At 40.2% G+C, this 12822-nt stretch overlaps 1 protein-coding gene across 7 annotated transcripts in view; it reads right to left on the reverse strand.

Annotated features, from left to right (window-relative positions):
* Positions 1-12822, reverse strand: part of LOC123464538 (ATP-binding cassette sub-family C member 4-like) — a gene marked incomplete at its 5' end in the record, with an annotated part of 335503 nt that overhangs the window by 259708 nt on the left and 62973 nt on the right. For 6 of the 7 annotated variants that reach the window (XM_045162462.1, XM_045162465.1, XM_045162466.1 and 3 more), the window contains 3 exon segments: positions 1397-1497; positions 8327-8437; positions 9583-9702. In XM_045162462.1, coding sequence (XP_045018397.1) covers positions 1397-1497; positions 8327-8437; positions 9583-9702 — 332 coding nt within the window. 7 annotated transcript variants of the gene reach the window in all.

The following is a 12822-nucleotide window of genomic DNA, read 5'->3' on the forward strand; positions in this document are numbered from 1 at the left end:
TCAATTTTATATTAAAGTTAAAAAATTAAAGAAATGCATGGTAAAATTTTATTGATCCTCCTTTCACATCTGAATTTAAAAAAAAAAAAAGAATATTTTCAAAGAAAAGAACACTTTTGGACACCAATTAGTAATGTGTGGCCACAGAAGGGCCACGTGTTACAGATGAACAGAACTGGATTATCATCAAACCTCATTTTAATAACCAGTCATTTTCTACTCTGTTATGAGCTTTCCTGATAGCTCAGTTCATAAAGAATTTGCCTGCAATACAGGAGACCCTGGTTCAATTCCTGGGTTGGGAAGTTCCCCCTGAAGAAGAGATAAGCTAACCACTACAGTATTCTTGGCCTTGCCTTGTGGCTCAGCTGGTTAAGAATCCTCCTGCAACGCAGGTGACCTGGGTTTGATCCCTGGGTTGGGAAGATCCCCTAGACAAGGGAAAGGCTACCCACTCCAGTATTCTGGCCTGGAGAATTCCATGGACTATATAGTCCATGGGGTCGCAAAGAGTCGGACACGACTGAGTGACTTTCACTACTTCTACTCTGTTAGAAGAAAGATATGGAAAATTTTCATTTTTATTTTTTTCTCCCTTTAGGAAAAGGTACAAATATTCAAAAGTGTATAATGTTTCTTCTAAACAACCATGACTCCACATCTTAGAGAGCATATTCTGAGAGGGAGCCTATCCTACCAGGAAGAAGGGCCACCAGCAAATTCGGTGTTCAACACACACAAAAACAAATGATAAAATTGGGGATGGGTGGAGGAACATAGTAATTAAATAAACCTCAAAATATTGGATTATTTTCTTTTACCAAAAATGAGGAATTACCCAATAAGAAACAAATGCAAAAAAGCTGCTAAGAAATTAGCTTACACTGTCTCCAGAATTTCAGAACCTCCCTCCTACAGAGACATTTATTGTATTTGAAGACAGTTTGTGATGAATACAAAACCTTCTGACATGGCATACACATGACTGAGAAAAATATGTGTATATTTTATTTTACATTAACTTTAAGCACATGGAAAGTTAAAGTGAAACTTGTTCAGTCATGCCCAACTCTTTGCAACCCCATGAACTGTAGCCTGCCAGGCTCCTCTGTCCATGGGGATTCTCCAGGCAAGAATACTGGAGTAGCTGTTCCCTTTTCCATGGGATCTTCCCAACTGAGGGATCGAATCTGAGTCTCCTGTGTCTCCTGCATTGCAGGAGGATTCTTTACCGTCTGAGCCACCAGGGAAGCCCTTAAGAAGATGGAGGAGAATGTAAAAAACTTTGTAAAATGATGTAAAAATAACAGTTTCATTATTTTACATAAGAATTGCTTTTATGTCATATAACAGCAAGGAGACCTGAAAAGGCTAAGAACAGAAAAATAAACATCACCATGTTCTCAACTTCCACACTTTGCCTGACGCACCACTGGAAGATACTGGTAAGTGTGATGGTTAGTGACAGGACGAGACCAACATGCCCAGCATCCAAAGCTAAATGAGGAAGAAGAAGAAGAAAGTCAGTCTGCTTCTCAACCCCTCACATAGGTCCTTCTGTCACTCTACAAAGAAGACTCCTTTATTTTTATGATTTTTATTGGAGTGTAGTTGATTTATAAAGTTGTGTTAGTTTCAGGTGTACAGTAAAGTGAATTAGCCAGACATATATGTAATCTGCTCTTTTAAAATTATTTTTCTACATACATCATTACAGAGTATTAAATAGAGTTCCCTGTGCTATACAGTAGGTCTTTTTAAGTTAGCTATTTTATATATAGTAGTGAGAAGACTCCTTTATAATATTTAAATCATTTGTATGTAATGATAGTATTACTCATAATATTACTTCTGTTGTATGAGACAATAATAAAGTTTAAAAAAAAAAAAAAAAACACTATGAGGGACTTTCCTGGTGGTCCAATAGCTAAGACTCCGAGCTCCCAATGCAGGGGGTCCAGGTTCAATCCCTGGTCAGGGAACTAGATGGACTACATATGCCACAACTAAGAGTTCACATGCTGCAACTAAAGTCCTGCCTGTTACAACTAAGACTGAAGATCCTGCGTGCCCCAACTAAGACCCAGTACAGCCAAATAAATAAGTAATTTTTAAAAAAATATGAATTTAGAAAGAACTAACAAAGTTGTTAGATGACAGAGGATGAAACTGTTGGATGGCATCACCAACTCAATGGACATGAGTTTGAGAAAACTCAGGGAGTTGGCGATGGACAGGGAGGCCTGGCGTGCTGCAGTCCATGGGGTCACAAAGAGTCAGACACGACTGAGCAACTGAACTGAACAAAGTTGTTCAGTCACTAAGTCATGTCTGATTCTGTGTCTCCATGGACTGCAGCACACCAGGCTTCCTGTCCTTCGTTATCTCCTGGAGTTTGCTCAAACTCATGTCCATCAAGTCAGTGATGCCATCCAACCATCTCATCCTCTGCCACTCCCTTCTTCTCCTGCCTTCAATCTTTCCCAGTATCAGGGTCTTCTCTAATGAGTCAGCGCTTCTCATCAGGGGGTCAAAGTATCAGAGCTTCAGCTTCAGCATCAGTCCTTCCTGTGAATATTCAGGGTTGATTTCCTTTAGGATTGACTGGTTTGATCTCCTTACAGTCCAAAGGACTCTCATGAGTCTTCTCCAAAACCACAGCTTGAACGCATCAATTCTTTGGCCCTCAGCCTTTTTTAATGGTCCAACTCTTATATCTGTTGACAACTCTTACATGACTACTGGAAAAAATATACCTTCAATATGTGGATCTTTGTTCTCAAAGTGACATCTCTGCTTTGTAATATTCTGTCTAGATTTGTCATAGCTTTCCTTCCAAGAAGCAAACATCTTTTCATTCATGGCTGCAGTCACAGTTTGAAGAGATTTTTGGAATCCAAGAAAATAAAATATGTCACTGTTTTTAATTTTTCCCCAGATGGGACCGGATATCATGATCTTAGTTTTTTGAATGCTGAGTTTTAAGCCATCTTTTTCACTCTGCTCTGTTACTTTCATCAAGAAGCTCCTCACTTTCTGTTATTAGAGTGGTATCATCTGCATATCTGTGGTTATTGATATTTCTCCCAGAAATCTTGATTCCAGCTTGTGCTTCATCCAGCCCAGCATTTTGCATAATGTATTCTGCATATAAGTTAAATAAACATAGTGACAATATACAGCCTTGTCATTCTCCTTCTCCAGTTTTGAAGCAGTCCATTGTTCCTCGTCCAGTTCTAACTGTTTCTTCTTGACTTTCATACAGGTTTCTCAGGAGACATATAAGATGGTCTGGTATTCCTATCTCTTTCAGAATTTTTCACAGTTTGTTGGGATCTACACAGTCAAAGCCTTTCACATAGTCAATGAAGCCGATGTTTTCCTGGAATTCCCTTGCTTTCTCTATGATCCAGTGAATACTGGCAATTTGATCTCTGGTTCCTCTGCCTTTTGTAAATCCATCATGTATAGCTGGAAGTTCCGGGTTCATGTACTGCTGAAGTCTTGTTTGAAGGGATTTGAATATAACCTTCAGTTCAGTTCAGTTCAGTGACTCAGTCGCGTCCAACTCTTTGCGACCCCATGAATTGCAGCATGCCAGGCCTCCCTGTCCATACCAACTCCTGGAGTTCACTCAGACTCATGTCCACTGAGTCAGTGATAACCTTACTAGCATGCAAAATGAGTGCAATTGTATGATAGTTTGAACATTCTCTGGGATTGCCTTTCTTTGGGATTGGAATGAAAACTGACCTTTTCCAATCCTGTGGCCACTGTTGAATTTTCCGAATTCACTGGTATATTAAGTGCCGCACTTCAACAGAATCATCTTTTAGGAGTTTAAATTGCTCAGCTGGAATTCCATTACCTTCATTAGCTTTGTTTGTAGTAATGCTTTGAAGTTAAGGTCCACTTGACTTCACAGTCCAGGATGTCTGGCTTAGGTGAGTGACCACATCATCATGGTTATCCAGGTCATTAAGATATTTTCTGTACAGTTCTTCTGTGTATTTATGCCATCTCTTCCTAATCTCTTTTGCTTCTCTTAGATCCTTACCATTTTCATTCTTTATCATATTAATCCCATGTGGATTGAGATACACTTGACAGAATAATATAGGTGAGGATGTCATTGCTCAGATTTTTATCCTTATACTTCAATTATCATTATGTAATTTCACTTTCTATGTCCAATGTAGCTGCAATTGAAATCACAAAAACAAGGCAATGGGTTTTGCAAAACAAGGCAATGCTTTTAAATCTAAAAAATTACTCTCATTTTTGCATTAAAGACTGTGATCCAGGGTTATTGCTATGGAATAGAGAGGGATGGTGAATTCATGACACACATTCCAACAATTGCTCATCTGTGACCCACACAGCAGTGAGGATATTGTTTTTGCTACAGAGACTCTTTCTAACACCAGTACACCAGACTCCTACAACCAAGAGATCCAAGTAGTCCTAAAGCTAAAACCTATAACCTAAACTGTCAGTTCAGTTCAGTTGCTCAGTCCTGTCCAACTCTTTCTGACCCCATGAATTGCAGCTCGCTAGGCCTCCCTGTCCATCACCAACTCCCGGAGTTCACTCAAACTCATGTCCATCGAGTCGGTGATGCCATCCAGCGATCTCATCCTCCGTCGTCCCCTTCTCCTCCTGCCCTCAATCCCTCCCAGCATCAGAGTCTTTTCCAATGAGTCAGTTCTTCGCATGAGGTGGCCAAAGTACTGGAGTTTCAGCTTTAGCATCAGTCCTTCCAAAGAACACCCAGGACTGATCTCCTTTAGAATGGACTGGCTGGATCTCCTTGCAGTCCAAGGGACTCTCAAGAGTCTTCTCCAACACCGCAGTTCAAACACATCAATTCTTCAGTGCTCAGCTTTCTTTACAGTCCAACTTTCACATCCATACATGACCACTGGAAAAACCATAGCCTTGACTAGCAGACCTTTGTTGGCAAAGTAATGTCTCTGCTTTTGAATATGCTATCTAGGTTGGTCATAGCTTTCCTTCCAAGGAGTAAGCATCTTTTTTTTTTTTTTTTTTGAATTTTAAAAATGCAAGTTTTTATTTAACCTTCATTTATTGCTTCTTTTTTTTTAATTTTATTTTATTTTTAAACTTTACATAACTGTATTAGCGTCTTTTAATTTCATGTCTGCAGTCACCATCTGCAGTGATTTTGGAGCCCAGAAAAATAAAGTCTGACACTGTTTCCACTCTTTCCCCATCTATTTCCCATGAAGTGATGGGACCAGATGTCATGATCTTTGTTTTCTGAATGTTGAGCTTTAAGTCAACTTTTTCACTCTCTACTTTCACTTTCATCAAGAGGCTTTTTAGTTCCTCTTAACTTTCTGCCATAAGGGTGGTGTCATCTGCATATCTGAGGTTATTGATATTTCTCCTGGCAATCTTGATTCCAGCTTCTGCTTCTTCCAGCCCAGCGTTTCTCATGATGTACTCTGCATATAACTTAAATAAGCAGGGCAACAATATACAGCCTTGATGTATTCCTTTTCCTATTTGGAGCCAGTCTGTTGTTCCATGTCCAGTTCTAATTGTTGCTTCCTGACCTGCATATAGGTTTCTCAAGAGGCAGGTCAGGTGGTCTGGTATTCCCATCTCTTGAAGAATTTTCCACAGTTGATTGTGATCCACATAGTCAAAGGCTTTGGCATAGTCAATACAGAAATAGATGTTTTTCTGAAACTCTCTTCCTTTTTCCATGATCCAGCGGATGTTGGCAATTTGATCTCTGGTTCCTCAGCCTTTTCTAAGCTGTACAGAAAGCTTAATAGTAAACTTGGTTCTCTGTATCCAACTACAGGACACTACCTGGGATGTTCAGAAGGTCATCCTGCTACATTTATGTTGACCTCCACCCATTCAAAGAAAGATAAAAAGATAAAAGATCTCCATGATGACCTCCTGTAAACAAACAACCTACTTAAGCAATCTACAGCTTCAATGCAATTCCTATTCAATTACCAATGGCATTTTTCACAGAATTAGAACAAAAAAGTTTACATTTTCAATGGAAACACAAAATACCATAAATAGCCAATGTAATCTTGAGAAAGAAGAAAAATGAAGCTAGGAAGAATCATGCCCCCTGTCTTTAGACTATATTACAAGGCTACAGTAACAGAAAGTGGCACCAAATACTAAGAGGCACCAAAATCAGAAATACAGATCAACAGAACAGTACAGAAAGTCCAGAGATAACCCCCAGGCACCTATGATCACTTATGACAAAGTAAGCAAGAATATACAATGGAGAAAAGACTGTTTCTTCAATAATTGGTGCTGGGAAAACTGGACAGCTACATGTAAAAGAATAAAATTAGAACTTTCCCAAACATCATACACAAAAATAAACTCAAAATGGATTACAGACGTAAATGTAAGACCAGACACTACAAAACTTTTAGATGAAAACATAGGGAGAACTCTCTCTGACATAAATTGCAGCACCTCCTAGAGTAATGAAAATTCAGGATGGGGAACACATGTATACCTGTGGTGGATTCATTTTGATATTTGGCAAATCTAATACAGTTATGTAAAGTTTAAAAATAAAATAAAATTAAAAAAAAAAAATAAAAAATAAAACATAAACAAATGGGACCCAATTAATCTTAAAAGCTTTTGCACAGCAAAGAAAACCATAAAAAATACCAAAGACAGTCTTCAGAATGGGGAGAAATATTTGCAAACAAAGTGACTTACAAGGGATGACTCTCCAAAATACACACACAGCTCATGCAGTTCAATATAAAAAAAAAATAAATAAATAAACAAAAAAATCCAAAAAATGGGCAGAAGATTAAAAGAGATGGTCTCCAAAGAAGAAACACAGATGGCCAAAAAAAAAAAAAAAAAGGCATGAAAAGATGGTCAACATCTCTAATCATTAGAAAAATGTATATCAAAACTACAGTGAAAAAAAATGAAAAAAAAAATGCAAAAAACTACAGTGAGGTTTCACCTCACCACAGTCAGAATGACCATCATCAAAACAATAAATACTGGAGAGGATGTGGAGAAAAGGGAACCCTCCATCACTGTTGGTGGGAATGTAAACTGGTAAAGCCACCATGGAGAAAAATATGGAGGTTCCTTTAAAAACTAAAAAGAGAGCTACCATATGATCCAGCAATCCCACTCCTGAGCATATATCCAGCGAAAACCATACTTCTAAAAGATACATCCACCCTTATGTTCACTGTAGCACTATTTACAATAGCCAGAACATAGAAGCAACCTAAATGTCCATCAACAGAGTAATGGATAAGGAAGATGCGCTATTATACGTATAGTGTAATATTACTCAGCCATAAAAAAGAGTGAAATAATACCATTCGCAGCAACATGGCTGGACCTAGAGATTTTCATACTGAGTGAAGTAAGTCAGACAGAGAGTATGATATTGCTTATATATGGAATACAGCAAAAGGCTACAAATGAACTTATCTACAAAATAGAAGTAGTGTAATAGATGTAGAAAATAAACTTATGGTTACCAGGGGATAAGTGAGGGGAGGGATAAATTGGAAGACTGGGATTGACACATACAACTATATATAAAATATTAAAATAGATAACTAATAAGAAACTACTGTTCAGTACAGAGAACTCGGTAATGGCCTACATAAGAAAGAACCTAAAAAAGAGTGGATATATGTATATGCATAGCAGATTGACTTTGCTGTACACCAGAAACTAAGACAACAGTGTAAATGAACTATACCCCAATAAAACTTAAAATAAAAATGAAAGAATGGCCTGAGCGAGCCAAAGCAGGGGCCCAAGGCACCACAGGTCTGCTGGAGCAGGCACGTCATACCTGGTCTTTGCTCCTAAGGACTCTGAAAGTGAAAAATAGAAATTCTTTTCTAAAAGACAGTTCATTTGAAGTATTAATCAAAATGCAAATTACTAAAAAAAAAATATACATTCACCCCAATGTTCATGGGGTATGGAAAAATAATCTTTAAAAAGTGGATATATGTATAACAGAGTCACTTGGCCATACACCTGAAGCTAACACATTGTAAATCAACCATATGCCAATCATTTTTTTAATGGCCTCAAAAAGACCTACTGTAAATAAATAAGTAAATTAAAAAAAAGATAAAAGTTCTCATTAAGACACAAACAACTTCTCATGGACCACACTGTGGAGTCACATACTGCAGACACTTAAATACAATTCATTAGAACCAAAGAGTATATATTAGACATGATGACAAGAGTTTAATAACTACAAAAAAAAGCTAAAAAGTGTAAACATAACACAAATATTCATATCTGTACTTACTTTCTACCAGAATCAGGGCCCCAAAGGCAACAACAGTGACAAAGATGGCACAGATGACATCCAGATACACAGCGAGCCATCGGGACGTCGTCAAAAGCAGGAACCAAGCCTCTGCATTTGTGAACCATAAGTGTAATATATAAACCATGTTAGCTGCTTCTCATGAGGGAGAATATTTTCTCAGTTGAGCTACAGAAGATTTTACACAGGTAGGACAGCAAAGTTACATACCCAAGGAACCTGAAGATTCTAGAAAACTAGGTTCTAACACAAGACAATGTATGAGACACACAGGAATCAGTCCAGGAAGCATGCATTGAAAACTTCAACCCACAGGTTATCAACAGAAATACGATCACATGAAGGAAGATGGAAAATCCTCTCATCTGTGCATTTCCTGCAGTGCTGGGCCTCAGCGTGAAGATCATCCTCTCACAGGGTCGACTGCTCCCAGCTCTCACACAGCAGACAGCACAGCTCACACTGTTTCCAGCACCTTCTGCCCTCACTATAGGACCCTGCAGTGTTTATTCTTAGGATCCAGTGTCTATATGACCATCAGCTAATAGGATCTGCATGTGACTTTCAAAATGCCATTTTTATCTTCAAAATACAATAATTATTGGAAAGTTTGGCTTGGATTTTATAGACTTAGAGGAAATTCTGAATTTTCTACCTAGGGAAAAAATTTCACTGATAAAAACATAATCAAGTGGGTGGCAAATCAGGAAATTATTTCCTCAATCACATCTGCCACCCTCCATGCTCTGAAAAGAGTCAGCAAACCGCAGTATGGAGGGTGAGAACAGCCACCACCTGATTCTGTACATAAACTTTTATTGGAACACAGAAACCGCCATTTTCTGATGTATTATCTTTGCCCCTCTTTGTGCTACAACAGCAAAGGTGAGTAGTTGCAACAGGCACAGTATAGCACACAAGCCTACAATATTTTCTATCTGGATCTTCACAAAAAAGAAGCTAGCTGACACTCTTACCCTAAAGAGACAGAAGTCTACAGGGCACTTTGATGCAAGGACAATGCGAGCCAGTCAGGGGAGAAAAGCAGGGGATGACAGGGAAGAAGGGAGCACTGAGGAGATGCTGAGAGGAAGGGGTGGGGGAGGCAGGTGTGTAGAGGGGGATGAGGAGTGACACAGAAAGAGGTGCTGGCCTACTAGGCCACCTGAGAGGGAGGTCAGCCTCAGAAGGGAGCACATCCCATCCTTTGAAATCATCTCCAGAAACTTACAGACCTGAGTGCAAATCCTGGTGTGCATCAAACAGTTCCTGAAACTTCTGTTCAGCTTTGAACACCCGGATGGTCCAGAGTCCCCGGAGAGAAGATGCTAAGTGGGAAAATACCGGGCTCCGTGCTGGGGAAGCAGAGACAGAGAAGGTCAAGAAGGCTGGATGCAAGGAAACCCACTGCCTCCCGGGCTCTGTGGTCACATATCCCGACAAAGAGAATACGCCATATGACCCTCAAAGTCCTGCTCACACCAAGCTTCACTTTAATGACCTGGGAGTGAAAGATTCTCCTTGAAACTATCTTTGATCAAGTTCAAATCACAGCTAGATTTAGATAAAGAAATTATTGTTCTTTCATCAAGATCCTCTCACACACGCCTCCCTCCAAATTTTTCTGGCATCTCATCAGGTGGAAATTGTTGACAATTTTTTAAAAATATATTGAAGTACAGCTGATTTACAATAATGTTCTAGTTTAAGGTATATAGTATAGTCATTCAGTTATTTTTTTTGGATTTCATTTCATTACAGGTTAATACAAGATACTGAATAAAATTCCCTGTGCTTTGCAGTAATTCCTTGTTGTTGTCTATCTGACACATTAATAGCAGTATGTCTATTAATCCCATACTTCTAATGTCTCTGAGTCTATTTCTATTTTGTGTACAGATCCATTTGTATTATTTTTAGATTCCATATATAAGTGATATCATATTTATCTTTCTCTGACTTACTTTACTAATATTGCCTAAGTCCATCAATGTAGCTTAAAATGGTAATATTTCATTATTTATCATGGGTGAGTAATTACTGTTCACTAATTTTTGAATCAGTAGCCTTTTAAAATTTAATTCCTAATTAGAGTCCTCACCACACTGAATTTTGTTGAGCAACTTGTGGGCCGTCTCCTCCTTAGATGAGTAACCTAAGGGCTGGGATAGAGTCAGTACATCCCCCGTCCTGCACCAGAGCCAGACACAGGACAAGGTGAGATAAATAAGGGGAGTGGACAGTCTGCTGCCTCCCGCGTCGTGGGCCTCTCTCTGCACCTGCGCCAGGAGCCTCTGTGTGGGTCACAGAGCACCTGGTACTGCCCCGCCCTTGTGCCCACAGGACCCGGCAGATGAAGAGCCTTTGAACAGTCTTGACTTCCATTCCAGGAACCTGATGGACATTTTATTAGCTGTCTGCTAGATACCTGTCCTGGTGTTCTGAGGTCACTGTGGCATGTGACACTTACATCAGTCTTTTAGAATCTGACAGTGGCCTTAGTGGCCATTCTCTTTTGAGTGACTTCATGTGGGTGTGGGCCTGGTGTCACATGACTGACCATTCATTTCCTGCCTTCTTCTCTAAGAGCACACTGACCACAAGCACTAAGGTCAGGCTCCTGCCTATCAGGGACCAGGTGGGCTGCATGCTGCCAAGCAGGGAGGACACTTCTGGTGGGGTTTTCATTCCTCCCATGAATGAGGCTGTAACTTGCTGTTGTCAGGGGCACATAGTGAGCCTGTGACCTCTGTCTGGGGTGAGTGATAACTTGTGCTGTATCAGCAGGAAATACTGACATCACTTTGTTACCTGTGTGTCTCCTCGAGAAGACCTGTTAGTACAATTAGGTTGTTTATGGGAACTTAGTAATGCATCTTACAGGAGGCTACAGAGATTTTATAAAATGATGGGGAAATAATCAAGGGGGAAACACCAAACTGTTTTCAGGTCCTCAATCTTTAGTCCAGTATCTGAATGCCTGTCTGATGACAGTTCAGTCAGTACCAACATGCATCCGAGCACTGCACATTTAGAGGGGTTGAGGTACAAATAGGTAAAGACACAGAACCTCCTCTTGTGTTTAGTGTTCCCAATTCTATAAGGAAGGAAGGAGCAGGCTTCCTTCTGTGAGACACTGGGGCTCAGAGAGAATGGGAAGCCCTTGGCTGGGGGAGGACAGCCTGGGCTAGGGGCCAGGTGACCATCCACTCAGCCCTAGGATGAGATGGTTGGATGGCATCACCAACTCAATGGACATAAGTTTGAGCAAACTCTGGGAGATGGTGAAGGACAGGGAAGCCTGGCGTGCTGCATGTAGTCCCTGGGGTCAAAGAGTCAGACACCACTGAGGGACTGAACACAACCACCACCACCACCTAGATAGAGAACATAAACATTCTAATCAACTGGCTGCGGAATATGGTTATCTGAGGTGTGCAGGATGGGGTTCCTGGATTAAATGTACTGTCTAACTTGTTTTATTGACTATGCCAAAGCCTTTGACTATGTGGATCACAATAAACTGTGGAAAATTCTGAAAGAGATGGGAATACCAGACCACCTGACCTGCCTCTTGAGAAACCTGTATACAGGTCAGGAAGCAACAGTTAGAACTGGACATGGAACAACAGACTGGTTCCAAATAGGAAAAGGAGTACATCAAGGCTGTATATTGTCACCCTGCTTATTGAACTTATATGCAGAGTACACCATGAAAAATGCTGGGCTGGAAGAAGCACAAGCTGGAATCAAGATTGCTGGGAGAAATATCAATAACCTCAGATATGCAGATGACACCACCCTTATGGCAGAAAGTGAAGAGGAACTAAAAAGCCTCTTGATGAAAGTGAAAGAGGAGAGTTAAAAAGTTGGCTTAAAGCTCAACATTCATAAAACGAAGATCATGGCATCTGATCCCATCACTTTATGGGCAATAGATGGGAAAACAGTGGAAACAGTGTCAGACTTTATTTTTCTGGGCTCCAAAATCACTGCAGATGGTGACTGCAGACATGAAATTAAAAGACGCTTACTCCCTGGAAGGAAAGCTATGACCAATTTAGATATCATATTAAAAAGCAGAGACATTACTTTGCCAACAAAGGTCCGTCTAGTCAAGGCTATGGTTTTTCCAGTGGTCATGTACGGATGTGAGAGTTGGACTGTGAAGAAGGCTGAGCGCCGAAGTATTGATGTGTTTGAACTGTTGTGTTGGTGAAGACTCTTGAGAGTCCCTTGGACTGCAAGGAAATCCAGCCAGTCCATTCTGAAGGAGATCAGTCCTGGGTGTTCTTTGGAAGGAATGATGCTAAAGCTGAAACTCCAGTACTTTGGCCGCCTCATGCGAAGAGTTGACTCATTGTAAAAGACTCTGATGCTGGGAGGGATTGGGGGCAGAAGGAGAAGGGGACGACAGAGGATGAGATGGCTGGATGGCATCACCAACTCGACGGACGTGAGTTTGAGTGAACTCC

The sequence above is a fragment of the Bubalus bubalis genome, chromosome 13 (assembly GCF_019923935.1).
Source record: "Bubalus bubalis isolate 160015118507 breed Murrah chromosome 13, NDDB_SH_1, whole genome shotgun sequence".
NCBI classification, from domain to species: Eukaryota; Metazoa; Chordata; class Mammalia; order Artiodactyla; family Bovidae; genus Bubalus; species Bubalus bubalis.